At 36.8% G+C, this 25,051-nt stretch overlaps 1 protein-coding gene across 1 annotated transcript in view; it reads right to left on the bottom strand.

Moving 5' to 3' along the window:
• Window positions 1-25,051, bottom strand: part of adgrv1 (adhesion G protein-coupled receptor V1) — a 130,228-nt gene that overhangs the window by 5,481 nt on the left and 99,696 nt on the right. The window contains exons 84-87 of the mRNA XM_026211495.1: window positions 16,799-16,915; window positions 13,086-13,264; window positions 11,127-11,284; window positions 3,530-3,651 (exon numbers count right to left, since the gene is read on the bottom strand). Coding sequence (XP_026067280.1) covers window positions 3,530-3,651; window positions 11,127-11,284; window positions 13,086-13,264; window positions 16,799-16,915 — 576 coding nt within the window. The remainder of the gene's footprint in view (window positions 1-3,529; window positions 3,652-11,126; window positions 11,285-13,085; window positions 13,265-16,798; window positions 16,916-25,051) is intronic.

Below are 25,051 nucleotides of genomic sequence, written 5' to 3'. Positions count from 1 at the left end.
AAAGAAATAAAAAAAAAAACACAAAAAGAACAAACATAACCAATTAATTATTTGGTCTTAAATTCCAGATTTTGCATCAGACATAATTTCCCTCCCTCTGACATCATTGTCAATGAGGGTCTGGCCAACCAGTTTTTTATTGGGTAGGAGCACCAAACCAAACATCGCTGTACACACACTTGTGCCAAATATCTCATGAACACCAGAAATGTCATAACAAATGGGACATGTGGGTGACAGACTGCAGGTGAAACTAAAAATAATAGGGGGAAAGTGCTGAGCTTTTGGAAATACAGAGAAAAATACAGAAAGTTTCTGAGGAATAGAGACAGTGAATAATGTGATATGAGTTGATGCATTCTATTAATGATTTATATAATGTGGAAAACGTGAAGAGAGAAGAGAATAACACACACACACACACACACACACACACACACACACACGTATTAGGGACTGGACTTGCTTCCTTTGAACTTAAAATTTATTTGAAGCTGAACTGAAAAATAAGCATTATCCAGCCCTCACTGAAACCACTATGGCTCAGCATCATTGACAGGTAAAGTAAACTGGATATAAGCACGCACACACATACCACTCACAAAAATAGAGTATCGATTTCAGGCCTCATTTAGAGACTATAAGTGGGCAGCCTGTGCTTCGCTGGGAGGCTTTATCACTGCTACCTGAAAGACATGCAAATGTCCAGAGGCCAGAGCGGCATGCTCAATTACTTCTGCTAGTCATATAACTGTTCTCAGGTCAGAACAGACAGGTCTGGTTTTTACCTACGATATAAGGGAAATGAGTTAACACAATGCATATTGTTAAAAATGGTGTGTCCATCTAAAGGTACTCAACGGCATCTGCATTCATTCAAGCTTTACATACCAGAACCATCAAAATAATGCAGAAGTATAATAAAAGTCATCTATATGAGCAGTATGTCATATTCTAAGTCTTGTGTGAGGAACACACTGACATTTAAGTCATTATTTACAGATAGTGGATGAAAATAACAGAATTCTTAAGAATTCGTTAAGATTTGGACTCAAAATAAAAATAAAAGTCATAAAGGTTTAAAACAACATGAGGGTGTGATATTATTGAGTGAATCGTAATTTTTTTGTTATTTTCCAGGATTTTCTATAAGATAATAAGAAAGTGCCGATTCTCTCTTTTTTTTCCCTTCTCGTATTTTCTTTAAAACAGATGGAAAGTACTAATAGAAGTTGGAAAACTACCTCGTTGGCTATATATCGAGTCACACATTTGAAACAGAAAGACAAGCATACTACCAAGAGTTTGTAGTCAATAAAAAAAATTATGTATCTAAAAGAAGACTGTAATGCTCACCTCTAATTTTCTATTATGATGTATTTAAAAAAAATGTATATATTTTACAATGTAATTTATACCTCTGGTTCCAGCGTTGCATGAATTTTCACATGATTCTTCAGGAATCATTTTAATATTCAGATTTGCTGCTCAAGTAACATTATTATCAATGTAGACAACAGTTATGCTGCTTAATATTTTTGTGATACCTTTTTTTCTTTTTTCATGGAACCTGCAAACTTCTGAATGGTAGTTTAGCAATATAAATAATAGCAATGCTGCTGACTACTGAAGAATGAATACATGCAGTGATTAAATGATTAATCTGATCTGATGTAATCATTAATCTGACTCAGTGCACTGCTGGGGATCAACAACATCTCCATTCCTTTTTTTATTAACACATGGCAGGGTTTCTTACTGCATATGCCTTGATACCCTTTTCACCTTCTTTATTATAGATCGTCACATCCTGAAATCAGCAGAGGTTAACATGAAGCTGTTTACAGGCTTCCCAATCAGACAGGAACTAACAGCGTTTAAATGATACATCTGAGAAAATAAGAGGACTTGCATGGAAAATTAGCATCACGGAAAAAACAGCACCCATGAAAACAGATGCTCAGGGCTTGATTATTAAAAACAGACTGCAGGAAATAACAGGGAATGTGCAGGGAAAAGTTAAAACTAAAACATTACAAACACATCCTATAAATGATTGCTGAAGAATTCCTCTGAGAACTGAAAAAGTTCTGTCAGCCAAATATCAACACATCCACGGATGTCTGCATGGCCCTCCCACATGTTTGTGAAGATTTTCCACAGAAGGAGGTCATGTTTTTGTTGTAGGCACTGCTGACATTTTTATGTGGGCGTTTAGAGTTTGACTCAAAGGGAGTCAAAACACAATTTTGTGCTATTTATGCTCTTTCTAGGTGAAGGGCATCATGTCCAGCCCAGTCATGTTTTGGCTTTGTCAGGAACATTAACAGCTTCTCTGACCGGCTGTCAGTCAGTCTGTAATGTAGAACAAGTAGAACAAATATGCTCAACTGTATGTTTGGTTGTTGCTTACACTAACTGTACCAGTGAGGAAATGTTGAAGAAGAAAAAATACTGGAGGAAGTCTATCTTTTCTGTTAAAATGTTACTTGTTTCTCAGAAAGCTAACACGGCATGTAAAAATTTGATGTTGCAAACCATATTTAGCTTTCTACGTTTTACTATATCAATTAACTATATCCATTGCACTTCTAATTGATGCAGTTTTCTTTTTTCAAATAAAGATAAAAACTATGACCAAGAGAAAGTGGCTCCTTTGTGTACGGTGTTTTAAACATCGCTACATTACACAGCCTGTGTTTGGCTGCAAAATGTTGCTTATGTGACTTCATCTTCACAGTTATGTTACATTTTAACTTATAAAATTTGGAGTTCAAACCTTCTTTTCCCCCTTACGACTCAACCCTGATGTTAAAGAGAAACATCCTTTGAGGTTTATCAAGTGATAACTCTATCCAGCTTTATCGACCATGGTGGACTTCACTCATCTAGTCAACAGATAAACAGACTCTCATCATCATCATACAATGACTCGGAATAGTCCACCCACAAGTAAATGAGCCTGGCCAGTATCTTAAGATCATGTCATGCAAGAGGTGGAGAACTAGAAATCAGTGGACTACTGTATCTGTCTATTTTATCTATACAGTGCAGAAACTATATAAGATAGTGAGGTGGTTGTGAGAGTAATGCATCTGTATTCAGAGATAAGACAGCTGTTTGCAGGTCTTAAACTAAAGGTGAAGAGCCCACTGGGCCTTCAAATGTGAAGATTACCTGTATTGATCTATCTTCAGGATTAGGATTAATCTAATGCTTTTAAGATGTGAACAATTAAGTCTAACTGAATGTGATTCTGAGGGTCAGAACTGACCACGGGTCACGACTTCATCACTTTCACACTGAGTTCAATGACAAAACACTTTAGAGATAAGATTAGGTTGCACACATTGATGATTTAAGAGTCACAACTTGCTCTGTTTTGTAAAAAGCATCAACAATAACGGCATTTCCATTCAAACTTAACTACCATTCGAAAAGGTATTGTTAAAATTTTTGAAAAAAGCTGCATGCGTTTTCCAACGCTGCATTTTTTGTAAAATAAGAGATTTTGTGTGTATGTTCTTACCAGAAAGATGTTGAAGATAACAAGCAGGATCAGCATCCACAGATATCTGTAGGCCATGTGCAGTCCAGCCCAAAGACAGACCAGAGTCACCAGAGCAAACAGATACAACATCATGGGCACCTCTGAAGAACAAACAGAAAGAAACCTCATTTTGGGTTTGCAAGATCAAATAAGCTCATTTGGTAAACAAATACATGTTTCCTAAAATGCAAGATGGCATCATTTGAAGTTAATATATTTCTAGAAAAATCACAAGAGCTTTGCTCATCATTTTTCAGATGCATGGATGCTGACTGTGCTGTTTTATCTGTGCTGCATGCACCGATGCCAGCAGCCATGGGTGCTGTTTTCAGTTACAGAGCGGGCTGGCCAGGCATGCATCAGTTTTTCCATAGTTCAGACAAGCTTTTCACAAGCAGCTAGAGCTCTTTGAACTGCGCTCGCTCTGGCATAAGAGCCATGTGGGCACGTTAATTGACCTGAGGCAGGATTCCAAGATGGCTCCCAGCGAAAACAAACAAAGCAAAACAACAAAGGAAGGAGAATAAAATGAGTTGTCTCATTAAGCAGGTCACAGTCCAGAGACTGTTCTGGGGTAAATGAGGGCAGCCATGGGTACAAAGTACTTGGCCCACGAGTGCTCTTCATGTGGGCAAACAATGCCTCTCAGTGCCAAGACTGACTCAAGCATACTGGCACAAGGACTTTAACCAGACTGAGTGTTTTACTTTAAAAATGATTGTGAGTTTAATTACTGAAACATTCACTCAGAGGGAGGGAAGAAAACTATGTGTTGCAAACATGCTAGTTCAAAACCTGACATTCTAGCATCAACATAAAGTAATCATTTACCCAAAGTCATGACATTATGAACACAAGCACAAGAGTTTCGAATGTTCATGTTTTGTGGATTTGAATACTCAACAGATAAAGTACTCATAAACCCATTTATGCAAATAAACAATGACACAATACAGCAACTACCAGTAGAAATTATGAAACCAACATTAAATATGGTTGGTGACCTTTGCCAAACATGGACCAATTCTCACTCTTAACTAGTTGCTTATTAGCATGCATATATTTTTTACATATTGGCTGTTTATTAGTACTTATAAAGCACATATTCTGCATGACAATATTCAATATCCTTAAACCTACCAAATACATAAACTTAACGACATTACTTACTATTAATTAGCAGCAAATTAGCAGTCTATTGAGGCAAAAGTCAAAGTTAATGGTTTGTTTAAAGTGAGAATTGGTTCTAAAAATAAAGTGAAACCAAAAATCACAAATATCTCAATCAGTTTAAAACAAATGAAAGAGATTTTGAAATGCAGTTTTGTGTTTTCATGACAAATCTTTATTGCCACCCATTCCCTAATGATCCTTTATAGTTCTCATAAATTACCTTTTGGCTCTACTAAAACCTCTCCTTCACCAGCAATGCATTTGTGATTTCTAAGTTGGCCAAAGTACACAACCAGGCAAAGCTGTAGCTGATAATTAGCGAGGAAGAGGCAGTCTGTGGCATTGTTTCTTTCAGCAGGCCTTATTTGCATCTACTCACCTCCTCGACCTCGTGAGAACCCTGTTTTTTAATTCATACATTTAATGAGGGAACAAACAAGTACAGCTCCAGAATGGAGAACAGGCTGACTCATCCATCATGCTCTCTATTCACAATATAAACATGGACGTGAGCTCAGCCCGGCACTTCGAGGGCTCCAAACAATGGCAGAAGACCTGTATTCTCTTTTTATTTTCAGAAAATGCATTCAGCGCTTATTTGATTTACAATTCGTGCAACTTAGTAAATTGATTGAAACAAATGGAATATGCAAATATCAACATCTTTCTTTGATGGCCACAATTGGACAATTAGAGGCTGAAATTAGACAACACATTTGCTCTATTTGTTCTAGCACATGTTTGAAGCATATTAGATGCACCAGCAGATGTGCAGAACCCACATCTAGGGAAAAAGAATATTCATCAGCTTAACCTCTACAACCTGGCGCTTCCCTGGGCTGCATCCCTTATGATGGAAAACAATCATGCATGCACCTGCAGCCTTGTTTGTGCATGCCGGCATCTAATCAAATTAAGACAAGCAAACACCCTGCAAGTTCAAGAGAATTTAAATAATCCTCCAAGCGTCATTGCTGAAATGCATGCATGCATGACAAAAACAGCAAATGAGATTATAATTGGCTTTCATTAGAGTGAATGAGGGTGAGGAGAATCAGTTCAATCCAAAATGAGGCTTCCTTTAGGGACACGACTTGCTGTTCGAGAACACAGCGTCCTGTGCCGTCCCAGAGCATTTCACCAGCAGAACTAATGCACACGGCATTAACATCTGTTCTGCTGCTGCTTTGATGTTAATATGGCTCTGATGACACCAGAAGTGCAAAGACAAGCAGAGTCAGGCCATGCATGACTGACACATCTCTGGGGCGATTCAGTGGAAGACCTGCCAGCAGAAGCAGGCAAACATTATGAAAGACTTGGCACTGAAAAATAGGCCACACATTCCTCATCTGATAGACAACACATGGCACTGAGCCGAAGTTTAACACCAGGTTAGCACAAAAATGCCACGGTCATTGCTTCCACCTGTCTAACTTTACCTGCTGTTTGTGTTTGCCTCAACTATCTTACATTTACTTTCATGATGTTTTGGTTGCTATTTACTTTTACTGATGCTGTTGCCATGAACATTTGGGAACACTTTTCAGTGTTCATGTTACAAAAGCACTAATACATGCAATTTCTATATCAATGAAGTAGTGAAAGCATACATCTAAAAAAAGGACAATTTAAAATTGTTTTAGAATGTGTATAGCATCTCTTACCAAAGGACGTCAATCTATTTCATGTTAATTTTCAAAAATTTACCTTGTATTATTATTAGTGTAATTCATTATATTTACATATCATGTACATAACACTATTACATGTTTTTTTATTTATTTTTTATAAGTATCCCAGTTCTTCCACAAATCAAAAACATCCAATTTTATTGTATTTCTCTGTTCTTTCCCTGGATATTGTTCTGCATATCAGTCTCCACTTTGTACATGCTGCTCTCCCTCCAAGTCTTTCCCTCCCTCCTCTCCCTGACTGCCTTTGCTTTCCTTCTCTGTAAGCACATTCCAGGCTGTGGTCTGGGCCTCAGAAGCAGCAGGTTCCTAAACCTTGAGGAACCATCTCTCTATTGGAAAGGAACTGGCTAGATCACTTCCTCTCCCAATGAAAACCAGGCTCTCATTAATCCATGTCTTAAACATAAAGTGCTGTACAATACCTCGATGTTTCCACTCATACGTCACAACTAAAGTGAGCCATAAAATCAGTTTAACTTGAATGAATAACTGCATCCAATTTCAAAGGGTTTTCTGAACATAAATTCTGAACATAAAAATGCATTTAAATGTTGCTTTTGGTTCTTAAAACGTTTTTTTTTTTGTTTCACTACCTACATTTATATACACTAGTGTTAAAAAATACAGTAAGTACAATCATCTTGTGAAATAATATATCCGATTACAATAACTGTTTTTCTTTTTTAGCATATCGTAAAATTAAAATTTTCCTGTGATGGCAAAGCTGAATTTTCGACAGTCATTTTCATTTTCAACTTTCAACATTTTCTACTGTCTTTTGCAACATAAAAAATGTCTTTAATATAATTTTTAATCAGTTGTATGCATCCATGCTTAATAAAAGTATTAATTTCACAAACATACAGTATGTGGCAAACTGTTAAAAACTGTTTATGTTCTACAGTAAACAATTCAGAAACTACTTCCTGTGCAAGTATAGAAAAAACCTTAAAATAAAAAGAACCTGTCAACCAATTTTTGAAGCGATGATGTTAAATATGCTGACTGTCCAAGAGATAAATATATGACAATTTAGAGTGAATTCATGGTATCAGTTAATAATATATAACGGCATATACAACAGACAACTATAGTTCTCTTAGGAGGAGAAGACCCTCAGCGTAAGAAAGCAAGCACCGAGGACCACTGGGGAAAAACAGCAGGGCCTAAATGTGAGCCAGCACTCTGGCTCCTGTTTAAGATGCCATAGCAGCTGTCACAACATTCAGCTGTGGTTCAACTCCGAGGATGAAAGACCTTCCTTTGTCTCCCTTTTGAGTGAGCTAACATCTGCCCGGCCAACAGCTTCAATGATAAGAAAAAAGTGTTCCAACTCAAAGAATCATGGGTGGCTGAAGAAGAGGATTGTGGTAAAGAGATGGAAGAATGAGAGCGCGGGAAGAGCTGAAATCTTCCAGTAAATCTGTTGGAACACTAGAGGTGTCCAACAGTTTTGTGAGAAGAAACAAACAAAGGCTTAAGATGGAAGCACATACTAGATCAACATGCTCTTTGGAATCAAACACTTGATATTCTTGTGTGTGTGTGTGTGTGTGTGTGCGTACGTGTGCTTGTGGGTGACATGTGGACATCCTGCTCCTTCCTCTGAACTGTGGGTGTGGGAAGCGTGTCTGGCCTCACGCCAGCGCTCTGACCAGACGTTCCATACAGTATGTTCTCGGAGAACTGAGACCTCTCTAGGGAAAACTAACAGTGTTTGGCATAAAAAAAAGAGGTCTGGCCTGAATCTAAATCAGTTCCATCCACTATTAAAACAGAGGTGGGATCACAATCAAATCAAATAAAAAAATTGGGATTTGCCTGTATTAAAGAAAATTCTAGATATACTATAATTTCAATAAATATAGCAATAAGATGCTGTGCATTACACTAATGAATTTTGTAAATCTATTGATTTTCTGAAGTATTTTTCAACAAAATGCAAGTACTGCCTAAAAGGCCATTACTGCCATTTTCAAATCAGCAAAGCTTAGTTTCCAAATAAAACACGTGTCATTTAACTTAACAGGGTAATGTATGATGATTGTTTTCAACAAACGCAATGGATCCAGAATCTAGACTTTGGGTCAAATCATGGGAACATTGTGTAACAGTAGTATAGTGTTAGTGATATAAGCAGTTAAGCAAGGTCATAAAGATATGAGATATAGAAGGGTTAAAAGGGATAGTGATAAACAGTGATTTAGACCCTAATACCCTGTTTCTATGACTGTACAGGCTGTAAACATTTTATGCAATCATGGATATTATGCATGACCTAAGGATTAAGTGTCTGCATTGCAAGTCATTCCTAAGCAAACACTGGAAGCAAAGTGATAGACATCCATACTGACTGTATTGTTCACTAGATTAAAAAAAAGTACTATAAGACCCAGATTAAATTTGGTTCCAAGTACAATAACATCTGTGAGTTCTGTCCCTTTGTTTACTGTCAAAACCTCCTTGATTGCAAAGCACATCTAGTATGGCCATCACTCACAGCAGTATTCATTTGATTTAGGACATCTTATCATTCTTAAACAGTCTTAATTTTCTTAGCCTTAGAAACTGAGTTTACTAGTCTGTTTACAGGCTGGGCTACACAGCAAATACATAATTATTTTAACATTTGATTAAAATAATAATAATAATAATAATAATAAATGCAAGATGTTTTTGGCTTGACTTTGCAGTTATGTCTAATGAATGAGGAAAATAACTTAGTTTTTAAACAGACCATATTTGGGCCCAGGAATGGCATAAAGCTATGCCACTTTAGTTTTTATATTTTAAGGTTAGTTCATGCATTTACTAACATTGAGCAAAATATTTGTTACAGTATTTATTCATCTTAATGTTAATGGTAAGAAACGTATCCATTAATTAAAATTAATAAATGCTAAAGTTAGCTAATGTTAATGTTAGCTTATCGAAAAGTTTTACCACAAATTCTAAATAATATAAAAAAATTGTATTCATATTGTATATATCAAAACCCCCAAACAGTGAGCTGTTGCAGTCATACTCTTCCACATAAACATGCCTCATTAAGAGAGCTGAAGGATTAATCCTGAGCCTATAAGGCTATTCCAAGGAAATGACTGCATTGTGAAAAAGCACTACTTCCTTTAAGATCATACTGAACAACTAACTGCATAAGCCGAATGAAATCTTTAAATAGGGCTGTGGTAATTATCTCCCCACAGGCCTTGGAAAGAACACCTCTGCCTAGCGGCTAAAGGTTGATTTCTTAATATCTTGGCTCTACAATGTGGTTCTTCAGAGGCTGAAAAATATCCTGCCATTTTATGGAGCACATCAGAATATCTCAAAGGCAAGTCTCAGTCAGAATGATCCATGAGCTTCTAACAAAACGGAAGCTGGTTTCGGGAACAATTGCTGTAATTCATTTAGAGAAGCAAATGGTCATCAAATAGAGTTATACTGGTTTCCACAGCTTGATCACAGAACCTGTGTTCAAACCATGCATAATAAATTAAATTGGCAGCGAACCAGAAACTGAAGACACAGACACAGTTGATAGCATTTTGTCTTTTAGTTAATAATTCCTTGATTTATATGGTAAAGTTGACCTTTCCAGAACTGAACTTGCATCCCATCTCTTGGGTGAACTTTTTTTCACTTCTGTATTTCCCACAAGTCAACCAGGAAATGTTATTTTACTCACTGTGTCCATTTCATCCCTGTCCCAAGCCGAATGTTTTGTTTGACATTTCATCAAGCAGCAACAACCCAGACAGAGTTCACCGGAAAGATCTGGTTTTCTAAATGCATATTTATCTGACTGTGCTTCTTTGGCAGTCATTAAACACATCCGGCATGAAGAAGCAAATTTGCTGCATAATGTATTCGCTTAGGCCTGTGTGTCCTGCAATATGAAACAGCAAGTGTGGGAGTGCTGCAGTGAGGTCATTGTGTTTGCGAGCAAATGGTGGGCTGATGGTGCATCCTTCTGTAATAAAGTTGAGTGGTTTAGGATTAGCCCGCTGTGCTTGTGCACAAAGGGGAAAGCTAATATTGCACATGGCAACCCTGGCTGACCACCCACACGCAAACTGTACAATAACACCATTTAAAGCTCAGAACAGCAGTTACGGGTAAACAATGAAACCATCACGGTGGATTAACAAGTAAAAAAGCCAGTGTTTTACATGTTAATTGTCCAAATGTTAGTTGAAAGGTGCTGCTGATATAGGTAGATTTAAGCAGTAAGGTGGAGTATGCGAACACTAAAGATATAATCAGCCAGTTAAGATTCTAACCAAGTTTTAAAACAAGACTGAAAACATGTATTTACTTAGGGACTGAGCAGCAAGTTAAAATATAGATTTAATCCAATCTACTCAAAACAGCTGTGGGCATTAAATAAAAAAAAGACTAACAAACCAAAACAGAAAGAAAAACATTATTTGGAAGGTGTGTAGTTATTCGGAAGGCTGTGCAATATTCCTGAAAGCACAGCCCTGAGCAATCTGACGATTGAGATCAACAGACTTTCCAAGGGAAAGCACCTTCCCTTAGTTTGCTTTCAGTTTCTCTTGATATTATCGGCAGCTCTTTACTTCTAAAGCACCGTTTTCCAGTAACATGTTCATTGCAGTGCCAGGTTATTGACGCAATAAAACGGCAGGAAACCTTGAGGCTAATTAATTTGACAAAACTTGAAATAACGAAAGCATACAAACCTGAGCTGTTTGTCCGGCCTCGGTAGACATCATCATAAGCCTTCCACTGCTGAGTGACTTGATACGCATGGATGAAGATCACCAGCACCCCAACCAAACAAATCAGAGGAACCAGGGCGGCCGTGCAAAGTGCAGCATATACGTTGGGAATGAAGCATCTACAAAAAAGACAAAAAAGAATATTGTGAATAGATAAAGAGGATTGGTACCAATGATTATGGTTGTATGTTTGTGTAAGTGAGTAAAAAGGGTTTGAAATGGCATGATGGACATCCTTACGAAGTCTGGTGATTGTTTTTCTGTATTCTTTAATTTTATTTCTACTGAGATTCTTTCTTTTTGTCTTTCTCTGACTCTTCTCCTTCTATCTGAGGAATTTCTTCCAGTCGGCAGTTTGTTTCTGTCCTGTATGCAGTTATGGAGTCTCTGTCTGGTATTCGGAAAAGAAAAGCTTTGGGGAAACTCAATCCATAGTAATCTTGTTATGACGTGATCTGTATCAAAATAAGCAGCGGTTGTATTCTGCTCACAGGCCTGGCATCTCTCTGGCCAGACAAAGAGAATGGACAAACACAGCCCGAACTCATTTTATAGAGCAGAAATGGCACAGTGGAGCCATAATATAATTTAAAGCGTGTAAAATGCCTGTAGGAAAATAAACAGCTCATTCTTCACTAGACTTCAACTGATCATAATTTTGAAACACTGCCTGGTTTAGCATAACATACTTTATTTCTTCACATAGATGCCACACAAAAACACATTTTTGAAATAACAAATAAACAAGTAGCTCAGTCTAGTTGTGATACCTGCAAAGTAACTACAGCTACTAACATGGGCCTTCCTCTTCAATTAAACTGCTTTTCAGTTCTTAGTTAAAGGATTGTCAGGAACTTTATCTAGAGACTTAGAACAAGTCATGCGATAAAGGCTGTAAAAGACTAGAGACGCAAACACAAGTCAAACATGTCTATCCAGTGCAGATTTACACAGGAAAAAAAACAGTGCACAGAATGCAAAAACATTATGTTTGAACAGGGCCGTACAAATTTTACATTGTATACGTTTCTTTTTGTGCTTTTTTTTTTTAAGTATTAAAGTTTTTTTTAACTAACTGAAATATAGCCTAATATATATATATATATATATATATATATATATTTATTTATTTATATTTATTTATTTATTATATATAAATCAATTAAAATTAGAAATGTTGATCTGTGGAAGTAAAACCATGAAAATTTATTTTTATAGAACAACACATTCTTTAATTTCTAAAAAGGAAATAGAGAAGTTGATTCTTCATAACATGACTCTTTTAAGAAACCTTGTAATGCTACATTATGTGTGTTAATCAGAATCTGACCTTTAAACTAATGTGCTTCTATTTCTACAAGCATTTGACTCCTCCCAGGCGGCTGAAGCCTTATGGTGCTGGAAAAGGCGAGAACTGTGTTGGCTTGTGAGGTGAGGTGACATCATTTGTTTGTTCTTGGAGAAAGAGATGTTTGGCTTGCATGAGTCGGCTGGGAGTTTACGTGCTAAGAGCTGCTTTGAGAAAGGGTGGAGAGGAGTGTCCGTAGTCCTCTGTTATCACTGCAGGCTTGACTGAGGCAAAACTGAACCTATGCACAGTCACAGCTTGTAACCTCATAAACACAGAAGAGCTAAAAATAGCAGCTCTTCCCGACTTACCAATAACAGACCCCGACCACACACAATTAATGTAAACAGGGGGCAAAGAAGAGAGTGTATATGAGAAAGAAAATTGCTTACAGCACATTAACACAGGAAACGAGTAACTATGAGCAAAAAAAATAAATAAAAATGTGAGCATTTACATGTGAACCTTTAGTTGTCCATTATGTCCCCATTTGGTTAAGCAAATGTAGCGTGTGTGTGTGTGTGTGTGTGTGTGTGTGTGTGAGAGAAAGAGACACATATTCATGAACTCACAGATCTCCTTGCACCAGGCCATACACACTATGAATGCTCCATCCAAAGCCTCCCAGCAGGACTACAACCAGAATGATGATGACCAGAGCAGGAAGTCCCCAGCTGAGCAGGAAGTAGAGAAGATAGCGTCTCTCTGTGTGCTCATCATTCATCACCAATATCTGCCAGAAGTTTATGGCCTAGGAAGGACAACACAAGTGTTACGAAATAAAGAAATGGAAACATTACCAGTTTATAATCAAACCAGCTTCATAATAAAGGATAGCTGATTAATGTTTTGACGAGATTAGACACCAAAAACCAACTACCAAATGGACATCTGTTGATTATATGACCTCATATATTACTGCTATCAAGAACTAATACTTTCTAGGTCTATGTGTTCAGTTAGCCTGTTTCACATTTTGGGATGAGGTACTTCAAGTGGGAGTTTAACATCAACATCAAAATCAAGTCCTGATGTGGCACCTACTTCAATCAGTATTAGCTCCATAAATGGATAGGAAGTGCAGCAACTCTGTTTTGCTTGTGCTTGGGATATTGAATAAGAAATGAAGAGAAGAGAGACGCTGGTAGGATGTAGTATTAGCTTTTGGGTGTCGAAACTGTTTGCGATACCTCTCCAGCCTCTTTGTAATTATGGAAAGGAGTTGGCACCCCGCCATTGAGATTGCCCCATCTCGCAACTTCCATTGATCTGGCGCTTTAACAGTGCCAGTATAGGGAGTATCTCTGGGATCTATTGAAAGGCTATTTTAGCACAGACTGAAACAGGAGTCCCAGTGCATAGGAAAGAACTCTTAGATCAATAGTTTTCATTGAGAAACTGTATTTCCTTCAGTACTCCTTTAAAGTAGGCGTGGAACATCTGTACTATTTCCATTGAAGGCTAGAATACAATACATGACATTTGCCCAGATTTACAGTCTGAAGGACACGACAGCATTTACCTTCTGATGTCTAGTGTTTTAAAATCTGTTTGGATATTAAAAATATGTGTAGTGTATTCCAGTCTTGAACAAACAAAGACTTAACTCACATAGCTTTAGTACCAGATTGTCTCAAGGAATTGTGCAAATCAGGTATCAGCGCACTAATGGGATCTGTGGTGAAAGCAATTTATACTTTTCTATTTCACATCATGCAGGTCGGTTCCGAGTTCTAGATTGTAGAGGATGGAGACTATCATCATCTGGAAAACTTGCATTTACCTTCTAATTAAACTGGATCGTGTGCTTACTGAATGAGATTCAGCTTTTTATTATGAAATTTGGCTGAAAGTAATTGATAAATGAGAAAAGTGCAAACTAAACAATTATGTCACATGTGATTATCACATCACATAAGTTACGCAGAGGTTCATTACAGGCTCATTTGCCAGCTGTTTTGAAATAAAGACAAGCACATGTTCAAATCATTCTCTGCTGGATGCAAATTCTTTCCAGTCTGAATCATGATTTACCTTTTCCACCAAACACAACTTTTGTTTGATTTATTCCATGTGTGTTTTCATAAACTCACACCCACTTCTGCACATCAACACACTTACAATACACAAACATACTGGCCTTTACACTTTGGTCCTTCCACAATCCTCGGCACCATAATCCTAAAACCTATTTTTGTAATTAGCCAGTTATTTCATGTTCTCTTGCATAATCTTGCAACACCAGTGTATCAAGTGCCAACAGAGATTACATTCTCTATGTAAACAGCTAAACCCCTGGTGTTTCTCGGCATCATTGAGAAAAACAAGATAATCCCACTATGTGAGAAAAAAACACCTTTGATTTCAAGAAGTTCAATTTAGGTGAGAGGTTCCTCCAGGGTCAGTGCTCAGTTCTATGCCGTTTTTCAACTAAAGGGAGAAATTCAATGCAACATGAACCCAGATGTTTGTGTTCTGTGTGAGTCTTTGAGGGATTAAAGGCCATGTTCTTTTTTTCATTTCATTAAGCATGTTAGGGCCAAATCCTGTTTTTGCTTTCGGAGAACAAGACAAGCTTCATAGCCAGAGTGAGCTGAGTTCCAGAGACAGGTTTCTGTGCTTAGAAGGGATTACCGTAGAAAGAAAAGGAGAAGGCGAAAGGGTCCAGCAAGATTTATGAAATGGATTTTTAAAAAGTCTCTGATCAGCTACTAGAGTCGTGCCTGCACAACTGCCTGAAACAATCTCCACCAGAAGAATCACACGTAGCTGGAACATGTCAAGCTGCACGTAAGATAAATCATGTGTTTTCTAATGGATTGAACCAAGCGTATGAATCATGCCCATTCCTAAGTCGACAATGAAAAGATACACGCGCACACATGCACACACACACACACACACACGTTTGTTTCTGTGAATTCTGGGGACATCCCGTAGACTGAACAATATTTTCTATCCCCTAACCCTAAACAGACCCCTTACAGAAAACTTGTTTGCATTGTTACATTTTCAGATAAACATAATTTACTATTTTTTTATACAGTTTTTGATTGTTTTGTGAACTCTCTACAGAAATAATTTGTTTACTGTACCCTACTCCTTAACCTAACCCCTCACACAAAACATTATGCGTGTTTGCATAAAAAAAAAAGAAAAAATGTCAAGATTTCAGGTATTGCTATCCTTGTGTGGAATACCTGGACCGCATACACACATGCACACTACAAAAAGATACTTGTCTTAGTAAGGCAACCTTCTGATATAAGCTTCCTGTTCATGGTGTGATATTTATGTGCAAACATTCCCTCATCTTCAGCAACAAGTAAAAACCATAGGCCTTTGATATTTGTTGAATTCTCAAAAGCTCTTTTGAGATTATGATTTAATCAAACTTACAGATACACATTAGAGAAAACACATGCAGATACAAACTTACAGATACACATGGTAGAACCAAGAAACTAGGTTTCAGATTAACTTCTGGAATTTTTATGAGGGTAAAACTTTTTCAGATGGTCTTGAAGGTAAGATATACTAAACACTATGTACTAAACAGTGACGATGAAGGTGTGTGACTGACGAAATATTGTGAAATTTCTTTTTTACCTTGCGTAAGTAAGCTTATTGTTCAAAGGAAAGTTGATGCCACACCTTCAACTGCCCTGTAGCAAAACTTTTCTTCTGAAAAATTCCTGATCTCACTTTCAATTGCTTAAAGGGATAGCTCACCCCAAAATAACATTTCGGTCATTATTTACTCACCCTCATGTTGTTCCAAACCTGTATGAATTGATTTCTTTTGTTGAACACGAAATAATTTATTTTGAATAATGTGAATAACCAAACAGTTGCTGGTATCCATTGACCGTAGTATTTATTTCCAAACTTTGGAGGTCAATGATTACCAGCAACTCTGGTAACCAACATTATTCAAAATATCTTCTTTTGTGCTCCAAAAGAGGTAGGTATGAAACAGCATTTTAACATGTCTGTATTTTTGAGAGAACTATGTCTTTAAGAAGGTAAGGATTATCTACAGATAATCATGAATTAAGGACCCCTATCTCAGCTAATTTTCATTAATAAAGTGTGATTAAGTAAATAATTACAGGTATGATAGATAAAAACTGATAGCCTGAATGCACTGTAAGTCGCTTTGGATAAAAGCGTCTGCTAAATGCATAAATGCAATTTTAATTTAATTTAATTTAAGTATTTAGTGTTTTAATTAAGTGCAAAAACCCACTACACTAAACACAGTGTAGAAAAAATTAAGGTTTACCTGTATGAGCATCCAGCTGAACTGACTGAGGTGAAAGTAATGGAAGAAGAGGCCAAGAGCAGCACAACTGTCCTCTGAGAACATGCGTCCACGGAATGCAGACACCAGGAAACAAATCTGAGAAACACAGAGTGACAGATACATCAGCAGAAGCCCTGGAGTCCTCATACACTCAGCAGAAATCACACATTCAGATGATCTCAGCATTCAGTTCTATCACTGAGTCCCAGAAGAGCATCTCAAATGTCCACGACTGTTCCTAAATCATTTAAACGTATAATATTTTTGATAAAAATTTGAAGAGCTGACACTGTCAGGTCTTGACCGGGTGTCTAGAGGCCTGTTACATCACACTGCAGGATGGACAGCCAAAAGAGCAACAGCTGACAAATCATTGTGTGTGTGTGTGTGTGTGCTCTTGTTTTTGTGACATATCAGGACACAACTCTGTATAATGACATGGTATGACACCGCTATTACAAGAAGAGGGTGACTTATGAGGACATAATCCATGTCCCCGTTTTCCAAAACGCTTATTAATCATACAGAATGAGTTTTTTTCTGAGAAAGTAAAAATGCACAAAGTGTCCGGTGAGGGTTAGGTGTAGGGTTGGTGAAGGGCGATAGAATATACAGTTTGAACAGTATAAAAACCATTACACCTATGGGATGTCCCCATTTTTCACAAAAACCAACATGTGTGTGTGTGTCTGTGTGTTTACTCAGTGTTTAAGCAGATAGCTTTTTTGTAAATTGTAACATTTTAATTTACATACATATTACATTATATTTTCTTTAAATCTCGCTTTTTTTCCAAAATGTTTATATTTCAGAAATGAAGGCATTTGGACACAGGATATATAGTATATATTATACATGATTATAGATTCTGAAAGCTGACAAGATATAATCCAAGTCCAAGGGCCAAAGTACACTTCAGGAACAGCACAAAAAAAAAAAAAAAAACTACAGCTGGCTGATTTCACCTTGTCTGTGACCTCTCAGGACTGTATTTGTGGACACATAAAAAAAATAAAAAAAACCCTGGCAGACGACTCTCATGTGCAGCTAACGGTCCAGTCCATGAATACTGTAACCCTTTCAATGCAAACAACACAGTGTTTTTTCAATTTGTGACAGTCCCTGTTGGAAAACCCAAATTAAGGGGAAACCGTGCCTGTGGAAAACCCATCCTGGCTGCTGAGTGAAGGTACTGAACGAGGTACTGTTGGGATAAAAGTCAAAAGGACAGCGAGTGGTGTGAGAGGGAGGTGTCAGCGCAGGAAGGAAAAAAGGGCAGGGACGTCTGCAATGAGCAGTGTCTATCAGGTGCATGCTGGGAAGAGTGATTCTGGTGTGGTAATGCTGCCAAAAAAACAAAAAGCTCAGTACTGTATGTGTGTAAATTAGCAGGGTCATGGAATAATCTCATAAACAAAACTCAAATAAAGCCTTGTTCGCACAAACATATTCATTAATAGTCTGTCATCATTTTAATTTTACAATATTAAGGGATATTACAAATCCTTTTGGGGCCTGTGTGATATTTAAACTTGCTACTGAACAGGACTAACAAGATTTTCACAAGAAAATGAGCCTGTGAAAATATCAAATATTTGAGGTTAGTATGCTTTTCTATTTTTTGAAATAAATAATACTTTTATTCAGCAAGGACACATTAAATTGATCGAAAGTGACAGCAAAGACATTTATAATGTAAAAAAAAAAAAAAAAAAAAATTAATAATAATAATAATAATAATAATAATAATAATAATATATATATATATATATATATATATATATATATATATATATATATATATATATATATATATATATATATATATATATAGATATATATATATATATATATATAGATATAGATATAGTCATATATATATAGATATAGTCATTTTATGTGACCCCTTTTTAACTAATTGAAAATAATTTCTCTATTCAGACAAACATATCCTTTATGGCCTTGAAAAATGTATGTATGGAAACAGTTACTAGGATTGGCGTGGTTTAGCAAAGTCTCAGTTTTTTTTTCACGAAGCTACTTCTGTGTCACAGTAAAACAAAACTCAATCACGTTCAAACTATAAACTCATTACAGGCTCTACAGACCCGGGTGAGTAAACAGGGAGGAGATGCGATCGGGTTCCCATACAATATGAACTGCTGACACACACACACACACACACACAAACTCAGACGATCACATCAGTAACATTAGCTGCTGATGGCAGGGGCACCATCCCCCTCCTCTAATAACTTTTCTGGACGATTCTCTGCTCCACAATTGATCCAGCTGCCTTTTGTAACAAAGGGGACATCCAGAAAGACTTCTGAAGCTAAAAGTAGCAGCTAACTCAGTTCATCACGAACGACCCGTTCAGTTCACACACCATTCCACCACTAGCCCCTAGTCGACTGTTTATCCTGCTGAAATGTGTATAAATAAAGGCAACATGGCTCCAGCTTAATAGTTCCTGATTAATAAGACATGAGCGCCCCTGTCATGTGAAACGCGTGGCCTCCGATGACATAACCAGAGCTGGTTGGGGGACAGCGGTTCATTAAGGGGCTTGAGATTGGAGAAGGGTGAAAGAGAGCCACAGTAGAGATCAGAGGACCCTGTGTCTGGGATCTGTCTGGCCTGGAGACAGCCCTCAAGACCAGATGCACTTGATAATGTGGATCTGCTTATCCTTTCAGTGCAATCACTTAAACCCATAACAGGGAGTGGCAGAAAATAGACCATCCAATCTGATATGCGTTGTGATTATAGGCCGGATGTACTGCACCGCGCTGTCCCACAAACAATACGGGTGTAAACAGTCCATGTGCGCAGCTGCTCAAAATGAGAAGTAAAATAAATGTAGTGAGGTGTACGGGAAAGTGTATAATCTGCCAATGTAACGAAACACAATCTAACACATTTTATAGCTTTATAGAGTAAAATGACTATTATAAATAAATAAATACAGCCACATAATAATAATAACAATAAAGATTAAAATATTTAATTATTAAATACATTATTAGCCTACAACTAATTATATACAGTATAAACATGTTTTATGACATAAAGGAAGCAGAGTATAATATTTAGTGCTATGTCAGGAATATTTTTTTCTCTCTAAGGTTAGTTGGTTCCTGATAAGACAAAGAAACGTGTGTCAGGGCTGTCATTATGGAGACTGATGAGTCGCTCACAGCATTATCAGCTTTCTAATGACAACACTGGATTAGTGCCAGACAGCCATACAAGGCCACTGTCTTATCTGAATCAATGCCCAAGAAGACAGACATTCTCTATTGTGCTTGGTTTGGTTCCTTCTTTGGTTTTATGATGGATGTAAAATACTTGTTTATGTAAAATCTATCTACCAGCAATTATGGAACAAGACAAAAAAATACATATATATTCAAATGTAAATTATATGGAAAGCAAAAAGCCTGATATCGAGATATACAGTTCAATTCAGGTAAATGTATCATTTTTTTATGTTTGTTTTTTTAATTTATATAAATTATATACATCTGTTTTTGCACTTGTTTCATTATGCTACCGATTTAAATAATTCAAACATTAAACATTAGTGTTGCTACGGTTACAAAGCTAAACAACATTTTTGCAGCTAATTCACAGCTGACTCTACCTGGAGGAAGACACTGAGCTTAAAACAGTCACACACCATGCATTAAAAGCATTATGTCTTGACTTTAATCGGATCTGTCAAACATCGCTCTATAACCACGCAGAGTCCCATCACACAAGTTGGCAGCGGACTGACCACATGTCACTACAGTGTGAATGACGATAAACTTGTTGACTCCTTCTCAAGTGTCAGATGTTGATTTGTTAGCCATAATATCTGGCGCGAGAACCTGATCTAAGTAAAAACAAATTCACTCCTGCAGCAGTACATACTGAACTTAGAAACAGCTTTTCTAATCTCAATATAAGTAATATTGGATGTGCTTGTGTGCTTCCATGATCATTAACACACACACACACACACACACACACACACAAACCTTTACTAAAACATATAATATGTGTAAGTGGATTATGTAGACTACAAAGTTATTTTGAACTCCATATTTCCAATGAGCACAAATGTCTCTTTTTTTATATATAATTATAGTGTTTTTTTGCAGTCTGCTGCAGTCTGAGCCACTCCAGTCCTGTACTCCATTGGTGTATGTTTGAGTGTAACTATATATAGATACTGTGTTAGTCACAGATGCACCTCCCCCTTTTCCAGAGCTGATTATAAAGGAGTCAAGCAGTCTGTGGCCTCGGGCTAATTTCCACACACATCAGTCAGACAGGTAAACCTCAGTACTAGCCCCTGTGGGCATATGTACTGTGTAAAACCATCACGTGTGAAAATAATCTAGCTCAACAGCTCAATGATATATATTATCTGTGAACAAAACACTCAAACAGCTATCATCGCCAGCTGATGGAAATTTGCACATGTAGTGCTGTTTACTGTGAGTGGAAAAATTGCAGGGATCCATCTGCCTTCCCCCTGTAGAAAGGAGAGCCGGCTAGGCTGTTTCCTGTCTGGAGGATGCATATGTGTTAGTCATCAAGCAATGAGCAAGATATATATTTGGCTCAAGGTGTGGTATTAGTTTTGAAGAATAAATCAATCTCAGCTCCACTGCATGATAGATGATGCTTTTCTGCCTCTTCTCTGAGGACTGTTTCCATGTACTATGCTAGTGTGAGTTAAATTGTTATGACTGCACTAACAAAAAAATAAACATTATGTGACTTTTTTTTCGTTTTTTGAAATGGCAAGTGTGATAATGCAATTAGCATGATTCATTGCTATTTTTTTTAACAAGTAGAACAACAAAAAGTTGCATCACTGTTTAAGCTCAACCTGAATTACACTGCTTGAAACTGGAGCAACATCACCAGAATAAAAATCATTTGAAAACATAACAAAACAAAACAAAACATTTTATAAAAAGTTTAAAACAATTATTAGGGTGTATTTTTTATTAATTTGTATTTAGGGTAAATGTATATCTCAAGTTAATGCTGTCAACTGTCATCCCAATTGATTGAATTCATTCAGAATTTTTTTATTCATGTGTATATGTATATATATATAAATTGGCATTCAGATTTTTTCATTATTTTTATTTTTACACTAATTATTTTTTTACTTATTTTTCATTTTCTTTTTAACATTTTCGGAAATTTTACAAAAATTATAAGCATACTATTACCCTTATCTGGATCTCCAAAAAGAGAATGTGGCCATTTAAATCATCATCAAAGAACACGTCAGAGGGTCAATATGCTCCTCTCAGAGATCTGCTGCTGATGTAGACTTGGCACAAGGCGCTAATAATAGCCCTGGCCAAAAAAGATTACATCACCAGCAGAGCGTGAGAGATGAGTCACGTCAACCAGACGGTCCGAATCTTCAATGTGTCATTCATAACACCATTCTGGTTCTCAATTGCCTTTTTTCTTTCTTTTTCTCCCCCCACTTCCTATCCCACCCACCTCCTCTAACAGCTACCGGTCTGAACTAGCTGGTTCCAGACTGGTGAAATCGCAGAATCGTGGGTGTTTCCTCAGCTACTTTTGTTCAGTGGGAGCCAAAAGCACAAATTTCTCATAAATATCCACCTTTATCTCTGCTTTAATTTCTTCTTTCTGCCTTCCTTCTCATCTGGAAAAATCCCTTGTTGCTCATGACAGGGCTTTCCCCAAACTGTCAGGACTGATTGGGCTTCTTTTTCTTTAACACAGACTTTCATCAACCAAAGTGGTTGCGGTTGAGTGCCTCAGGCACACACTACGTGAATATGGGACTCCTCAAGAAAAGGTGAAACAGCTGCGGGACGTGATTAGTGGGTCTGTGTGGGAAGGCCGCACCTGTGTGTGACTCATGAAAAAATATTGAGATGTGCGGGCGGCTGTTCATAAAGAAGTCTTTACCTTCTTTATCCTTCTTAATTCATTTTCGCAATCTGGTTTCAGACGGAAACTTGTCAAGAGCTTGAAAAGAAAAAGTTGTTTATGTGAGATGATGAAAAATCCTTTTAAATGTTTAATATTACAGCAGTTTTAGATCTCAGATCCTCGCTGAACCTGAAGGAAGCACTATAAATGATGAAAATATTCTCAGTGAAGTTCAAATATTCTAATTAGGAAAGTTAAGCTAATTAAACATTTGTGTTAATTGAAAAGGACAACTAATGTCAAATGATATTACACAATCAACATATATACGCTCTAACATTTAACATCATCAGCTCATGTTTATGCAACATAATTTTGTTATGAAACATATAACTCCCACTAGATGTTTGACTTACAAACACTCTTTGAGTGCTCAGACTAACAAATACACACATACACACTGACCATTGACGGTCAGTGGGACATTATTGCACCCTTGGCACTAGTCCGGATGACCTGGCCCCTTTTTTCTTTTGTTCATGATTACATTTCAAGCCCTTATGCAAGCTTGCTTTCCGCAGGGACTTGGAAGTCTATTGTTTTTTGATGACATACGCAGACAGTTTTTTTACATTTTTATCGAAGAATGGCTTAAAAACAAATTTGAATTTGCACTGCACTGCTACTATAACAAAAGACACTCCAGAAGACACATTTAAAGAGCTGTCGATACCTCACAACACATGCATATAAGAACACAGTAACGGAGAATATGGTTACACTACTGTTGAAAAGTTTGGGGTTGGTAAGATTTTTGTAATGCTTTTTAAAAATAATTTTCTTACGGTCACCCAGGCTGCATTTATTTTATCAAAAATACAGAAAAAATATATAATTACAACTTTAAATAACTGTTGTCACCTTGCTGAAAAAGTATTCATTTTCTGTAAACATATATCTTACTGACCCCAATAGTGTATTTGCAGACTCAATGCATACTTTGTAAACATCACTGCATTGTTTAACAAAATATCTATATAAAATATATAAGTGGAGTTTATTTTAAAGATAGCAAAAGCACACTTTTCATTTTTTAATGGTCATTACATTACATATACCTCCAGTTTCAAAGCCAAGCCTTAAGCCTAGTCCCGGACTAAAATGCAACTCTGCACTGTTTTAGCTGAAAGAAACGTGCACTGACTGATCTTAAAATAGTTTAAGTTTAATTGTTGTTGCACACTAGTAGTGTTTTTTATCTAAGGAATGTTTATAAAAGCTACTTAAATGTCCTTATTGAACTATGGCCTAATATTCGCTTAACATAAGCCCTTTCTATGAAACCAGGTAAGACAAAAAAAATCTCTGCTTGGACAATGGTGTAAACTTCAACACTTAAAATAATATTTGTACCAGGTGGTTTAAAGTCATAGAAAAGCTCTAACATAATTTAGTTTACAGATGCTATTTGGTTTGATATTTTGTATTTAATGCAATGAATTTCAGACTTTTTTAAAGATGCCTTAATAGTCCTAACATCTTTGGCTCCGCTGTATATTTAATAAAGAAATAATAATACAACACTGAACGGTTACTAAAGACCTATATGTTTAAATGACTTTGAAAAGTGGTGACAGGAACTTCAATCATCCTCTTCAAGCCAGCTTTAGCTGAATAACACAGCAGCAGTGACTTCAAAGCCTACTTTATCATTCTTAGCCAAATCTCCTTGAAGTGTCTGAGCATGATAAAACCAAACAAGCTTTAGTCCTTCACTGCTAAGCTCATAGACACTGTGTTGCTGTTGTCACAAATCTCCTAGCTACCTGGTAATGTTACTGGTCTCCTCCTCAAAACAACACATGCTGCCGTTCATCTCATGCCAGACTGCAGTAAACAGAAGAGCTGGCCTCAGTGTTGGCTATCACGCTGACACGTTTCGGGTCAAAGCGGACAAGCCATCAAGCCAAAATGAAAGTGACCATGGGAACACAGTCATAAACAGACCTTCAGAATAACAATAATGGCATAAAATAAAAAAATAAAAAACATTCAGTACATTCAGTACTGTGTATATGCGACCCAAATCCCCTAAAATAACTATTATTGAAGAATAACGATTGATGCATCATTTAAAAAATGAATACTGATTGAAAGTAACTCTGTAAAAGTTAGAAAGCAGGATACTAATGAATGATTTCACAATGCTAATAATCTTCAACCAGGAGATTAATTGAGAAGCACCTAATTTTTTAATAGTTATATAACTCACCTTGAGACAAACAGTGACTTAAACGGGTCACATGATGC

Source organism: Carassius auratus, chromosome 30 (assembly GCF_003368295.1).
Source record: "Carassius auratus strain Wakin chromosome 30, ASM336829v1, whole genome shotgun sequence".
Lineage (NCBI taxonomy): Eukaryota > Metazoa > Chordata > Actinopteri > Cypriniformes > Cyprinidae > Carassius > Carassius auratus.
This window is presented reverse-complemented; position numbering and strand designations above follow the sequence as displayed.